General features: G+C 52.3%; 1 protein-coding gene across 11 annotated transcripts in view; it reads left to right on the top strand.

Moving 5' to 3' along the window:
* The window catches only part of Ralgps1 (Ral GEF with PH domain and SH3 binding motif 1), a 251,711-nt gene that overhangs the window by 221,817 nt on the left and 15,602 nt on the right, over positions 1-14,292 (top strand). For 7 of the 11 annotated variants that reach the window (XM_050154886.1, XM_050154887.1, XM_050154882.1 and 4 more), the window contains 3 exons: positions 5,196-5,322; positions 6,249-6,406; positions 8,420-8,471. In XM_050154886.1, the coding sequence (XP_050010843.1) occupies positions 5,196-5,322; positions 6,249-6,406; positions 8,420-8,471 (337 nt within the window). The remainder of the gene's footprint in view (positions 1-5,195; positions 5,323-6,248; positions 6,407-8,419; positions 8,472-14,292) is intronic. The other 4 variants (XM_050154889.1, XM_050154888.1, XR_007594100.1 and 1 more) reach the window with 3 other exon arrangements.

The raw sequence follows: 14,292 nt of genomic DNA, 5'->3' as shown, positions 1-14,292 counted from the left end.
ATGGGGAACCTCTATCTCATCGTCCTCACCACCTGGTGCTGACCTGGACTGAGCACCTTCCCCAGCCTGTCCACATGCTCACTGAGTGTGCCTGGCAAGTCCTCTGGGCTACTCTTAGCCCACTCCCATTCTATAGGCAAAGATACCAAGATACTCGCCCAGGGTCAAACATCACAGAAGTGGCAGACCCAGATGATGGGTTGGGGGTCAGGACAGGTCTATCACCTGTATCCAACACACAGAGCAGGAAGGGTACAATAAGGGCTCTCTCCCTCTTATCCTGTGTACTCACTTGTTCAGGGGATTATAGACCTGCATGTCTCTGTCTTTCTTATAGATTTTTTTAAAAAAGAGAAATGCATATCATTATCCCAGGCTGGCTTCAAACTCAATATGCAGCCTAGGATGGCCTTGGACACTTGATCCTTCTCTACCTCCTGAGTCCTGGGACTGCAGGTATGTGTCACCACACCGTTTCTTACAGCTGCGTTGAGTTTGTCGGAATCAGAGCCCTAGTCATTATCTTGTGTTCAGTCCCCTTGCCTCATCCAGTAGGGCTGCTTGAGCCTGGCTACCTGTGGCAAGAGAGCTGCAGTGTGGCCTTCTCCCTCACTGATTCCCTCAACTTGCTAACCACAGCCCCATTTGTATCAGTGCCACTGCTGTCTCCAAGGGGCACAGCACCTTCCAAAGGGCAGTTCTAAACCTGTCGTTTCCCCAGGACACTTCCATGGGTGTTCTTAAGAGTCCATGTGTTCTCAGCCTTGGCAGATAAACATATACTCCTGTGTAGTATGGGGCGGCAGGGCTGCGTCCTGCCACCTGGCTGCCTGCACAGCTAGCTTTACCCGAAATAATTACATGGAAACTGTATTCTTTTAAACACTGCCTGGCCCATTAGTTCTAGCCTCTTATTGGCTAATTCTCACATCTTGATTAACCCATTTCTAATAATTGGTGTAGCACCACAAGGTGGTAGCTTACCAGGAAGGATTCTACCCTACATTCGTCTGGGGTCGGAGAAGCATGGCGACTGCCTGACTCGGCTTCTTTCTCCCAGCATTCTGTTCTGTTTACTCCGCCTACCTAATTTTCTGTCCTATTAAAGGCCAAGGCAGTTTCTTTATTAACCAATGAAAGTAACACATAAACAAATGACCCTCCTCCATCACTCCTGGATGTTGAAGTCCCCTCAGAGCCATCTTCCCACCAGCAACTTCCTGCTGGCATCTGCTCGTGCCCTCATACCATATATGGTCTTCTTGCTAAAGCCATCTCATCTACAGGAGGCCAGGGTAGCCCTCATCCTCTGCATGTGAGTGTGCAGCTCACTATCCTGTGGCCACCACTGCCCTCTGTTCGTGGTCTACTTCATACCCTCAGGGTTGAGTAAGATGCCAGCTCTCAGTCCCCTGGACCCCACTGTGAAAGACATCTTTCAGCTCTCTTGAAATGCTTGAGTAAGAGAGAGGCTGCAGGCTTCTATCTCTAATGCCCTTCCTCTGCAAACTTCTCTTATGCTCAGGGTGGGTGGGATCCTCAGAGAGCTCAAGGGCTAGAAGTAGGTAGCAAAGATTCAAGCCCAATCTGCCCAGCTCCATAGCTCTGCAGTTACCCAAGCACTTTGAGTGCCAGCAGCTTCCAAGAATCCTTGGTTCCTACTCTGGCCTGTGAGTCTTCACCCTCTGGCTGCAAGAGAGGACAGTGCCACTTCAGCCCAGAGATGACGAACACTGTTTCTCAGAAGGAAGTGAGCTGAACCTTCTGCGCAGAGACAGATCTTGGCTCTCAGTGAGACCCATGAGAACTGTGTGTGTGAAAAGCAGAATGTGTGTGAACATAGAAATGTGTGGCTCCCAGGCCCAGCCAGAGACCTGGCTATAGAAAAGTTTCCACGCAAAGCCTGCAGAGGGGCCAGTGACCCAAGAGCTGCAGGGCTCTGGCAGACACAGAAGTACCTTGTAAACAGGTAGGAAGCAGAGGACTCTGAACCTTTGGTTGGGTGACAGCCTATCCTGGCCACTGGAGGCTCAGAGTTGCACTGGCCAGAGCTCCCGATGGCACAGTTGCCGTGCCTCAGAGGAGATGGCATAAGCCCGTCCAGCTGGGGCTAGAGGCAGGACTGGAACCCAAGTCTTGTGACTTCAAGTTGCTACTTTCCTCTCTGCCACAGCTGCCTCCCATTATTTTCCAATGTGTGAGACTTGGAAAGCCCAACTGGAATGGGACAGTGTTGGCCCAGAACAGGGCCTGGCCAGAAATCCACGAGAAGAGGTTCCTTTGCCCACAATGTGCTCTGCTTGTAGCACTAACCACTTTGTCCATCTGACCAGTGGCCTCCAGACATTGGCCCCATACTGGACTTCTTCATGTCCCCCTAGATCTGTGCCCCAAGTGCACACTACTCCATACAGAGGGTTGCTCTCAGTTCCCTCCACATCTCTGCCTGGCTATCCCTGGGACACTTCTTATGCATATCTCTGCCTCAAAACCTGCAGCTTCCAGGCTTAGCCACATCTAGTTACTCTCCAGCCAGAGGTAAGACTCGAGTCTGAGCACATCACCAGACCTCTTGTGAGCTCAAGGCTCTGCTGGGGCCCTGCTGCCTTTCCCTCTGGGCTTTGTACATGCTGTTCCTTCTGCCTTGGTCAGACAGGCTCTTGTACCAGGCAGGGTGTCAAAGCTTCCAGAAGTCTTCTCTGATCCCTCCCTTATGTTCCCCAAAGTTCTGTGCTACTGTGATGCTTAAATAGGGCCAAGTGGACAAAGTGTATATCATTAGTTCTGGTGGTTAGCAGGTGCCAGGTCGGTGTTAGAGATCATCGTATCCACTTTTTGATGCTGTCATGCCGTTGGTGGACTTGGTGTTCTCGCCATTCTGATCATGACTATCCTCCTATCAGCCTGTGTTCCCACCTGGTGCAGCCTCCTGGTGGCCCCTTCCCTTCTTGACGGTTGACTGCTACTCCCAATCAAGCAGAAGATCATGATTTTTCTGATCTATGATGTAGCTCCAGTGCTTGGCCAGGGGCAGCCCCAATGTCTGGGCTTCCTAAACATTTGTGGCCGAAAGACACTGTTTAGCTCTTGACAGGGAGACAGCAAAGGACAGGCTCCTCATCCCTTGTTTACAGATGTAGATCCAGGACTCAGGGCACTCAGCTTGTAAGCACAGACACAGATGAGAGCCCGGACCTCCCTGCCCGCAGGATCAGTGTCCCTTTCTGTCACCATACATCATCTGGGATTCTGGCCACTCCAAGACTATTATTAGAAAGCTGGTGTGTTTTGCTTTGTTTTTCCTCTTTCAATCAATGATCTGTTGGGCAGTATGTTGGTTTCTTGTAATGACAACCAGAATTTTTTTTTAACATATCTGGTTGCCTACAGAACCTGTCAATTCTCATATGATCCAATAAAACTGCTAAAGAAACAGCCACTTAAAGAGTTTTAAAGATTATTCATGGAAAACTTATGCTGAGGAAAAGTAGAGCAATCCTTTGAGATAGTCAAACCACATGGTCAGGTTTTCCAGCTGTCCCTGCCATATCAGGCTGGGCAGTGGGGCCTGCGCTCTGCCATGGAGTCCAGAGCTCCGACTCATCACCACTCCTGCCCTGCCTGAGGACTTGACCAACAAGCTTGCCAGCCACCCAGCTCAGAAGGCACGTGTCCTGGCACTGCCACATGGGGGCCACCCCAGATTTGGAGGAGCAGAAGCATGAGGCCTTTTGGTAGCAGAGGGTGTCACTTATTGGCAGAAAGGCCCCTCATCTGGGTCCCAGCCGAATGGAAATTCTTCTGTTTCCGCGTCAGACCTAGGCTGTTGATCAACAATGCTGGGAGAATGTGGGGGAGGAGGAGGATGAGACCTATTGCCCAGAGAGCAGCAGCAGCCCTGACACAGGCCAAGAGGCCAAGGCTCTTCCTCTGGGGCCCCCGCCCACCCTCCCCAGCCAGTCCAGGGGCATCTTAGGCCAGGAATGCCTCCCAGGGCTCCACAGCGGGAAGGAAAGGGTCGAATCCAGGCCTAGCCTTGGAGAGAGAATCTGGAGTTGAGTGGAAACTGCCAAAGGAATTCTGAAAGGCTTGCTAGAGCATGAGCATGAACAGAGCTAGAAGGCAAGAGCTACATGGAGCCAAGTGAGTGACAAATGCTGGCAGTGGCCGACTTCGGCCCTGTGACCATGTTACACCTTTAGGGTTCCTCACCTTCCTGTATCCAGTATGCTGGAGGCATGAGTGTTTGTACAGTACTGCTCACAACTGGTACATAGGTGATGCTGGGTCTGTCTCCCTTTCCTTTTTCAAGAACATCCGCCTAGCACCTGGACTCTGAATCCCCAGCATTCCTCCCACAACCCCACAAACCCGCTGCACACTGGGTACTGCCTCGGAATCTATATGCTTGCCTTCTTTTCTGTCTAACGCAGCAACTAAGAGTACATACCTCAAGACTTGCTACTCGACCCAGGGCACGGTGCCAGATGTGCAAATGACCTAATTGATCACCTGGGCCTCCTGCAGAGGGTCCTTGACATTTAAGCTGTGAGGTTGTCATCTGCCATCCTCCCATGGTTGCTGATTAAACAAGGGGCTCCGCCCTCTGTAATCTTCTCTTGGGGCAAAAGCAAAACAAAGCAGTGCACTGCAGGAGCTGTGTCCTCAGGGGTAGACCAGAGGGTCCTCCCCAGGACACTGCAGGGCCACCCAAGCTTCCCGGGGACCACTCATCAGGCCAGATGTGTTATATCCTGTGTTGGACATGCAGACGAACCTCAGAGCAGCCAATGAGAGTGTGCAAGTCCTGACCAGGGACATGCGTGTAGACACAGGTGTAGATGCAGTTCCAGCCAGCCTTCCATACCCCTTCTATAGCCCTCTGGACTTGTGAAGTCCAGGTAGGACCTTCTCTTTAAGGACAGGCCTCTGGTTCTACTCTTATGGATGGGCCATCAGCTGGCTGCCCAGCTACTAGACCTGTGCATCCCAGGCCTTCCCTCTGGGAGTTAGTGATGCTGGGACGAAAGGTTAAGCATCCAATAAGAAGGAAGCTGCTGTTGGCTTCGTGTGATCTTTGTCCTACCCAAGACAGCTGGGAAAGGTCCCCACCCCGAACCACAATTCCCCTGAGCCTCTACCCTACTCTCGCCCCCATAACCCCTGCCATCATTCTCCCTCTGCTCTTTTCATAGGCCCCTCTGCTGGCTCCAGCTCAGCCAGGTTCCGCCGGAGGCCCACCTGTCCTGATACATCTGTGGCTGGCAGCCTCCCCACACCACCAGTCCCCAGACACAGGAAGAGCCACAGCCTGGGCAACAAGTGGGTGACTGAGCAACCCTCTCTGGGCTGAAGGAGTGTTGGGTCCTTCCCCACCCCATCTGGGAACTCTTGCTTTCCTGGCAGACACTCTCTTGAGGCTGGTGTGAGCTTGGGAATGCAGATGAGCGGCTGGCAGCAGAGTCTGTGTGCCTCCATCAGAGATCCAGGCTCTGTAGCTAGTGAAGAAATGTGCCCAAACTCGGTCAATAGCTCATTTAGGGGGAACTGAGTCCAGCAGACACCAGTGCCTGTGCTCAGGGCAACGGGGTGTCTCAGAGTACCTGCTGACTCATTGGCCCTGTGGGGCCCACTCCCTGGGCATTGGTCACAGTTTCCAAATGGTGCACCCTTTCTCCATCACCTCTGCCTCTTCCCTTCCTTCCCTCCCTCCCTTCAGCCTGCATCCTAGCACTAAAGCACAAATGTCATGCTTCTTGGCTGGCCTTAGTGGACCTCAGAGGCAGGAGCAGGAGGCCAAAGTTGCTTTGGGTCCCTGGTACCTCCTCTTTTCTAGACATTGCCACACACCTGTAGACACCATCTCACTGAACCATGCACATCTCTGAGCTGCTGCTGCCGCCATGTACATTGTGGCTCCAGTAAGGTCACAAAGCGCTGATACTCTCAGGATGCCCCGGCGCCTGCCCTTCACTTTGGCCTCATCTCACAAGCCTCACCATCATCCTGGGAGACAGGCAGGGCAAACAGCCTTAGTCTCTATTGACAGATAAAGAAGTTGAGGCTCAGGAAAAAGATGTGACTTGCCCAAGGTCACACCATGCAAAGGGGCAGAGCCTGGGCCACCAGTGGGCTCTGGGCAGAGGTGTCTCCACCAGCTAGTCCCTGGCTCCGGCCCCCAGGGCCAGTGTGCCACTCTGCTCCCAGGATAAGGAGCTTTGCCTTCTCTCTCCCTCTCCGTTTTCCAGTATGATGTGTCAGTTGAGTGTAGTTGAAAGTAAGAGTGCAACATTCCCATCGGAGAAGGCCAGGCACCTGCTGGACGACAGCGTCCTAGAGTCCCGCAGCCCCCGCAGGGGCCTCACCCTCACCTCCTCCACCGCCATCACCAACGGACTCTCCCTAGGTAAGCGTCTCTGGCCTGTACACACAGGCAGGGGCAGCAGACCCAGTATGTGCTCCGTGTCTGTCTCTGTGTCACTGTGCTGTGCCCAGTGGCCCCTCACCCCTAAAGAATGGCTCCCTACAGGAGTCTCCTGCTGCAGGAAAGAATTCTGGGTTGACCTTCTCCTTCTGATGGTCCCCAAATGGACAGTCAGGTTAAAGAAGGAAGCTGGACTTGAGTCCACCACAACCCCCTGAGGCCAGATGCTACCTTGGCAGCATTTAATCAGGGGAGCCTAAAGCCCTGCTCAGAGCAGTAGGTGGGTGGGCCACTGCTTCCTACTATGTGTTTGTCTTTACCCAGAGGAGCCAGAAGGGAGGATGAGGATGTGAACGTCAGAGATGGCACTGCAGTACTGGACAGTGGCAGGAAGGAGCTTGTGTCCATGGAGTTACAAAAACAGGGCTGCTGATGCCAGCAGAGAGATGACAACATTAGGACTGGGGCTAGCATGAAGCTACATTCAGAGAACTATTCCATTACAGAGCTCAAATCACCTAAGACAAATGACAAATGTGATTGCTGTCACCAGCCCAGTGCACCATTGATGGCCTTTGCCTTTCAGTGAGCCTATATGTTTGTCTGCTTCCAATATCAGTGAGTTCCCCCAGGGCTGGTAGTGGTATGACATTTGTCCAGCTGCAGTTGATCTGATAAAGACAGTGAGGCAAAGGGCCAGGGACTTGGAGGAACACCAGGTTGGCGTGTCATACCACATGTCCCTGTGATGTTAGGCTGGTCTTGGGAGTCATGAATAACTTCTGTCAAGGACAACTGCCTCCTAGAAGTTTGTGACAAGTCCCAAATCCGCCTTCTGCCTTCAGAGGAGGTCACCCTGTTTAGACACAGTGCTGGAAGTGTGGACAGTGCATCTTAGGCTCCCAGGCTGTGGAAAGGGAATCAGACTTCTTCCCCAAGCCTTCGCTGTGCTGCTCCTGGGCACTGGTACCTCCAGCATGCTATGTCCCACCCACGGACATTGTCTCAGAGTATATGATGGGACATGGGTTCTTATGAGGGCCCACGAGTGCACACCTGTGCCCTGAGCTGCTGCTCGACATCCAAGAAACTCTGAGCTGTGCCTGAGTCTGGGCTGTTGACCCACGAGTGAGTCAGGGGCTGTGCTGTCACACATCTGGGGGGGGGGGGTCATAAGCTTGATTGGCTCTGGCTCAAGTCAGGGAGCTCAAGACATTTGTGTGTGTCCTGATGGAGGTAGTGCTGGGCTGCTCCCCACCCGTACAGCACTGAATGGGGGCTCTGCTCCAGCCAGGGCTCCTCCCTTGCCTTTCTGACTGCTCAGTCTTAGAGCTCTTTCTGGCAGAGCCCTGAACTTTAGAGCCTGCAAAGTCCAGAACAATACAAAGGTTGGGCTCACAGATACACAACCCTGGAGGGAAGCAGGGTGCTCATTTAACTCCAGGGTACAGGCTTAGAGAGCCAGGGTGCCCCAGTCAGGCCCACCAGACCATGGTCATCTCCAGAGTGTGGGCCTGGAAGAAACTAGGAAGGCAGAGGATCACAACAGGCCTTGGCAGTGTCTCTGTGGTCCAGGGGCTGCAGTGGCTCCTTGGGGTCTCTTCTGTGCAGGCAGCTACATCTAGACCAGCCCTGACCCTGAGCCAGAAGAGCTCACTCAGCCTGTGCCCTCAGCAGGTGAGGCCCTTAAGCAGCAGGTAGGCAGTAGGGCAGACACACCCGAGGATCCTTGCTGTAGGATATCCTGGTACCACAAACCAGAGGGTAGGCAGTGGGAAGAGAGCAGAAGACACTCCTGAGCATGGTGGAGCTCAAAAGTTCTTCAAACCCTCCCAGAGAAAAGACAGCCACAACCACAGAAACTCAAGTCCTTCTGTGACCCACAGGGTTAGAATGCCATGAGCTTGGGGACTGGGGCCTAGTGACCAGGAGCCCAGGAGAACAGGCCCCTCTCCTCGAGGCTGCCATGCTCACTGATCTGTGTTCCTTTTCCAGGCAGTAGTGAGAGCTCAGAGTTTAGTGAAGAGATGCCTGCAGGGCTGGAAAGGTGAGTGTGGCCTCAGCAAGGCCTCCCTCCTTTGGGAGACTCAGGGCCCAGGGAGCTGGAGTCAGGGGTCTCTGCCCCATCCACATTTTTCATATGCGCAATTACACTGTCACACCTGTTTGTGCACACACTGAACAAAACTCTCACAGGCACACAGGTAGACACACTGATAATTCACTCCTATACTTCTTCATATGTGGGCGTATACCCAGGTTTAGAAAGTACCCCTCCTGCCCCCTCCCTTCTTTTTGTCAGCTGGCACCCAGAGCACTTGGTCCAAGCCATCTCCAGGGGACCTGGGAGCCCCTAGGCCTGCAGTATGAGTTATGGACCTGGAAGCCCAAGACCTGCTTGAAGTCTTAAGATGGGTATGTGGCTCCATCTGGTGATATCTGAGAGTATTACACCAGTGCAGCCTCAGGCCTTGGACATTTTTGAACCCTCCTTCTATGTATCATTGTGATTCCTGTCAGCCCATCTACCCCAGGTATCTATCCTCCCATCAGGAATTCACCCACATGTATGTACTCCATGTCCTAATACTTCTTGGGCTACCATCAGGGATCCAAGAAGACATGTCACTTCAGGTGGTGAAAGGCATCTTAGTGACTTGAGGTCTGAGGACACATAGGGAAATCCAGTGATGAAGACCATCCCCAAGATACAGGTTTCCATTGTCCTTCAGGATAGATCTCCACTCATGCCTAGGAGCCAGTGTGTGTCTGTGTACTCTTGCAAGTACACGTGTACACAAAGTTACACAGTCTTTGTATAGACGTGGCCATAGTTACAGTCTTATATGTATATATGCACAGACTCTCTCACACACACATTCACACATTTATTTGTATACCCACATAGTTATACTCACACATGTATATGTACTTAAACTCATTGCACATACTCAGTTACACAATTATACTGTCAAACTTCTGTGTACACACACTAAACACAAATCTCACACATGCACACAGGTGGACACATTCACAATTCACTCATATACTCATGGGTGTATGCATTCACATGCATGAAGGATACATTACACCACACAAAGCACACATACACACACATGCACCTCTGCATGTACACACTCCTCTGAAGCTAAAGCTTCAGTTCCTATCGTTGAAAAGTGTCCAGAAGAAATCATCCTATCTGGACATTTTCCACAGGACAGAGAGGCTCAGTGGTGGCCCAGGCTGAGCATTCTATGTGCTAGGCTCTCTCTGGACACTACCCATGTATAGGTGTCCCTCAGCCTTGGTGCTCTTCCATAGCCCTAAGGGACAGACTCCAGAACTCTGGTCCTAGTGGGGATTCCTGGGGACATCCTGAAAAAGAAGGCCATAAGCAACCAGCTCCTCCCCTGGCCACCATCCAGTAGCATTCTTAGGCATGGCGCTAAGATCTGTAGTAGCACACCTGGCCCTGCGTGTACCTCTGTTGTTTGTCCTTTCGCTCATTCATTCTTTCCTTCACTCATCAGTCACTCAGTCCCTGCTTAGTTAGCACTGCTGCCTACATGATAGCCACATGGACCCGTGGGCCCTGTGAGTGCTGACTGGAGTGGGGCCGGGAGAAAGAGGGCGGCAGGGAACATTCTTTTCCTAGTGGAAATGGTGTTATATGCAGTCTTGACCACTGCAGTCTAGGTCACTGTTCACCTGAATGTCCGTAGCAGATGCTCTCAAGTGGACTCTCCTCTGAGCACTGGCCTCCTTCTGGCTCTTCTGTGCATATGCCCAACCCAGCTTCCAATAGCCTTTGAACAGCCATGCCTTCAGCAGCCCTTGAACTCCTCATCACAGAAGGGATCTTGGCTGAGGAGAGCAGGGTAGGCCACTTGCTTTAGAAGATGCCAGTGGGGCTATGATGTCCCCTCTCATCAGGACCCAATCCTAGGCAGTCCTGAAGAACTGGAAGCTAACTGATTCCAGCCTCAGCCAGTGTCCCAGCTATATGTCTGCTTCCACCCTGTATCAGCCCTTGTGCCTGTTTTTAAGAATCTGCTCCCCAATGACGTGCCAGCGGTCTGGGCTTTTCTGTAGACTGGGCACAGTAGAGCACCATTCTCTCTTCACAGTACAGTCACCATCTGGTCACTTCGTGGATCTCCTTCATCTTAACCTTCAGGAAGCCAAATGCTCAGCACCACTGGGTCCTCTGTGCACTCCCAGGTCTTTTCCAGACTATATGTTCCTGCTCTTAATAGGGAGATGGATTCTAGGTGTCCCCGTGACTGGTCCCAGAGGCCAGCATCTGCCAGAAAGAGCCTCCCTTCCAGGTCCTCAGAGATACTGTAAGATGTATTGAACCTGCAAGAGCAAAGGTGGAAGATGGAGGGCAAAGGTGTGGAAGGAGGCTGGGCTCACTCAAAGGAATAAAAGTTCGAGGATGGGGAGGGCATGCTAGTATGGGGCAGCTGTGTTCTGCCCACAGCACTCGAGTTCAGGGGACATAGTCAGACTGACTAGCCCCTTATCACATAGAACCCCCCAAGCACTGGTTGTGGATTTTCTGAATTCTGCCCAGGCCGGGGAGGGAAACGGAGCCAGATACCAACAACGTAAAAGGCAGAGAGACTGCTGAGCAGCATGACCGCGCACGCGCGCGCGCGCGCGCGCGCACACACACACACACACACACACACACACACACACACACGGCTCTGGTGGCCTGAGGGCACAACTGAGTCACCCTTAATGTCCCAGTGAGCAGTGGGGCAGTAGAGTTTTCATTGCCAGCAGTGGGGTCATTTAGCCCCATCTTGTGAGTTTACACACATGGGGTCCAGAGGTAGTTCTTGAAATGAGCCAGAGCCCAGGCCACATGATTCCAGTGTGTCCCTGAAGTAGACACAGGAGTACCCAGAGAACCATGAACTGCTACAGAGGCAACAGCCCTGTTCTTGCTGTATACTAGAATGAAAATGCAGGGAGCCGAGGGGACTCACTTCTCTTATTCCCCTTCCCGCCCCACATTCATGCCAGCCCTTGGCAAGTTCAAAGGCCTCATGGCTAGAGATGGGCAGCCGTGCCAGGGAGGTTCATTGATCTTCCTTAGCTTTCAGGCTAAGGCCTCCTCCCCATCCTCAAGGCCCAAAGTGAGAATGAAGTAGTCTCATCACAGAGTGGAGTGGGGGTGTGCCTACTTTTCTGTGACTTCAGCAGCAGCTCTTACCTGCGGGGGCAAAGGTGGAAGGAAAGCCTCACTGGCATGCCACCTCAATGAGGAAGAAAGGGAGCCCCGCAATCTGAATCAACAGTGCTAAATGGACTGGAGAGTAGTGTTGGAGGCTGGCACTAGGCTGGGTTCCAGACCACCTCAGGCTCCAGAGACCTGACAGCCTTGGGCTCTGGAGGCCAGCTGGCCTCGGGGCTTGGTCAAAGGGCCACTTTTATACTTACCGTTGGAAGGCAAGTTTGGGCTCTCAGATGAAAACAGAAATATCAGCTTAAGGATCAAAGTCTTTTTTTCAAATGGTTTTTAAAGACAAATGAAATGGGTTATAGAGGTGAATAGAGACAGAAGTATGAAAACACGCAGGGTCCTTCATCTTGGTTATCTCTGCATTGCAGGATTTGTGAGGGTTGCCACCCTCGTAGTCTCCAAACTTCACAATGTATTGGTCTGTCTTTTCTACTCCAAACCAGCATTTAACATTCCTAAAGAAGATGTCATCAGAAATGATCACTGACTTTCTGAATAAGTGCAATATGCAAGTGTGTCAGTGTTCATCACAAATCCTCCCCAACCCTTCTTCCCAGCTGGACATTGCCATGTGGGAGGGGGGGCCCTCAAGGGATTGAGCCCCTTAAATGGGAGAGGGTAGAAGAGAGGAAAGGGCAGTGCAGCTCGTGCTCTTTCCCTCCCTCTCCCTCTCCCTCCCTCTTCCCCCTCATAGGGTTGTCTTCCATCCCTGCAGTGGGTGGGTACACAGGATTCATCAGGGTTCATGGAGCCTTAAGGAAGCCACACCCTATACACATGGTTCTAGCACAGTGGTTGTGCAGTGGGGTAACCTGCATCAGCTGCAGGTTCAGACCTGAGAGAGTTTGCTGAAGAGGACCTGGTGAGCCTTTGTGAGGATGCAGAGTTAGTTCTAAGTCATGACCTGGGGCGGGAAAGGTGCACACGAGTGTTCAGGGTTTTTGGGGATCTTGTATAGGAAAGGTGAGCTCTCGAGACCAGGAAATGTCAGGGCCATTTACGCTGTCGGCTCCCTTGGCACCACTGCTTTAGTTTCAGTCCCTCTGCTGGGGACTCACTGCTTAGCATATGTGTAGAGCTGTTGCTGGAGGAGTTGGTGTAGATGTGTGAGCACCCTAGTGAGCACTCCTGTCTAGCAAGAAAGCTACAGAGGCAAGAGCTCAAATGGGAAGACACTCCTCAAGTGGCCATTCATGGAGTCTGTATGGACTGGCTTCTCGGGGCACTGGCCTGGGGAGGGTTCTCTGAAGGTAGTTGGCTTGTGGGTGATTGTAGGTACCAAGGAAGATAATTGGTGCAGCCTCCCCTGGGTGATGTTTCCTGTTGATCTTAGCTAGTGGACTCCCCCACCATCCTTACACGAGCAGCCAGCAGATGGAGACATAGTGGTAACAGAATGTTACATCTGCCACCCCCAGAACAGTTTATAGATATACATGCGCATGTCCTTCCTTAGAGTCAGAGGACATGAGGAGATGCCCCGGGTGTGCCAAGATCTCCTGAGCCCCAAGCTTTGCAGTATTGGTAGAGAAATAGACCAGCTCTGGAACTAGGGGTTGCCTCTGCGGTGCCCCATGTGTGTGAGTGACAGAACTCAAGGTCCAGGTTCCCGGGCTCTCATCCCTCACTAGGGACCCCTGAATTCTAACTTTGCCTGTGTGCCTGGATTGGGCTTCTCTGCCCAGTTGGCTGGTTTGCTTCTCTGAAGACACTGTGTCTTGCCTCACTCCCTTAGAGATGAGTGAGGCTCCTGGCAGACTCCTCTGGAAAAGAACTGGCAAAGATGCCTGGATGTGGAACTTGACCCTGTCCTTGGCCTTTGCAGTTAAGGCTGGGTCCTGTCAGTCAGCAGCTGCCTCATGGAGAACCCACAGCTTCTCCATCTCTGACTCGTTCAGAGCCAGTGACTAGAAATGGAAAAGCCTACCTTGTCTGTTTTCCTGTCCTTCCTGCTACATGTCTGTGGTGCTTATTGTTCCCACTGCAGACCAGACTTCTGGACGTCCTGGATGCCGTACAGTGGCTAGGCCCAAGTGGGTAGCTTTTCCCAACCACTGGGCCAGATTTCCAGCCTGACCTAAGTCCCAGTGGCCAGGAATGAAACATGCGGTGTTTTACAGTATGGTTCCTAGGAACTCATTTAGTGACTCCAGGACATTACCCCCCCCCCCAAAAAAAAGGGCATGTGCACTAGGAGAGCAGAGGGTCTTCAAATGGGGTTGCAAGAAGGGCTATCCCAGGGTTCATCAGGAGTTAGGCTGGCATTTCCTACCCTCAGATGAGAGTGACCAATGGGACTAACAGTTCCTCTAGGGCTGGCCAGAGCAGTAAGTGCTGTGCTGCACAGCACCCTGAGGGCTTTTCCACAAATCACAGTGGGGCACTGTGTATTTGAGACAGGAAAGTGATGTGGGGGATGACTTCCGCTAGGACCAAGATTCCTAGGGCCTAGATACAGTTGTCAGCTAAGATGTCTCTTGTTCCCCCGTCTTCTGTATGGGCAGCTGCCTTATGAATTCCAACTTTGAGATGCCCACAACCTGATGCCAGCCTAGGTGCTCATCGGCTGTACAGGCTGCTTCCACCTGGCTTCCTTTTCTAGTGTTGTGGCCTT

This window comes from Alexandromys fortis, unplaced genomic scaffold (genome assembly GCF_014885135.2).
Source record: "Alexandromys fortis isolate MF-2015 unplaced genomic scaffold, M_Fortis_MF-2015_v1.1 scaffold_72, whole genome shotgun sequence".
Lineage (NCBI taxonomy): Eukaryota > Metazoa > Chordata > Mammalia > Rodentia > Cricetidae > Alexandromys > Alexandromys fortis.
Note: the sequence above shows the minus strand (reverse complement) of the source record. Positions and strands in the feature narration are given on the sequence as shown.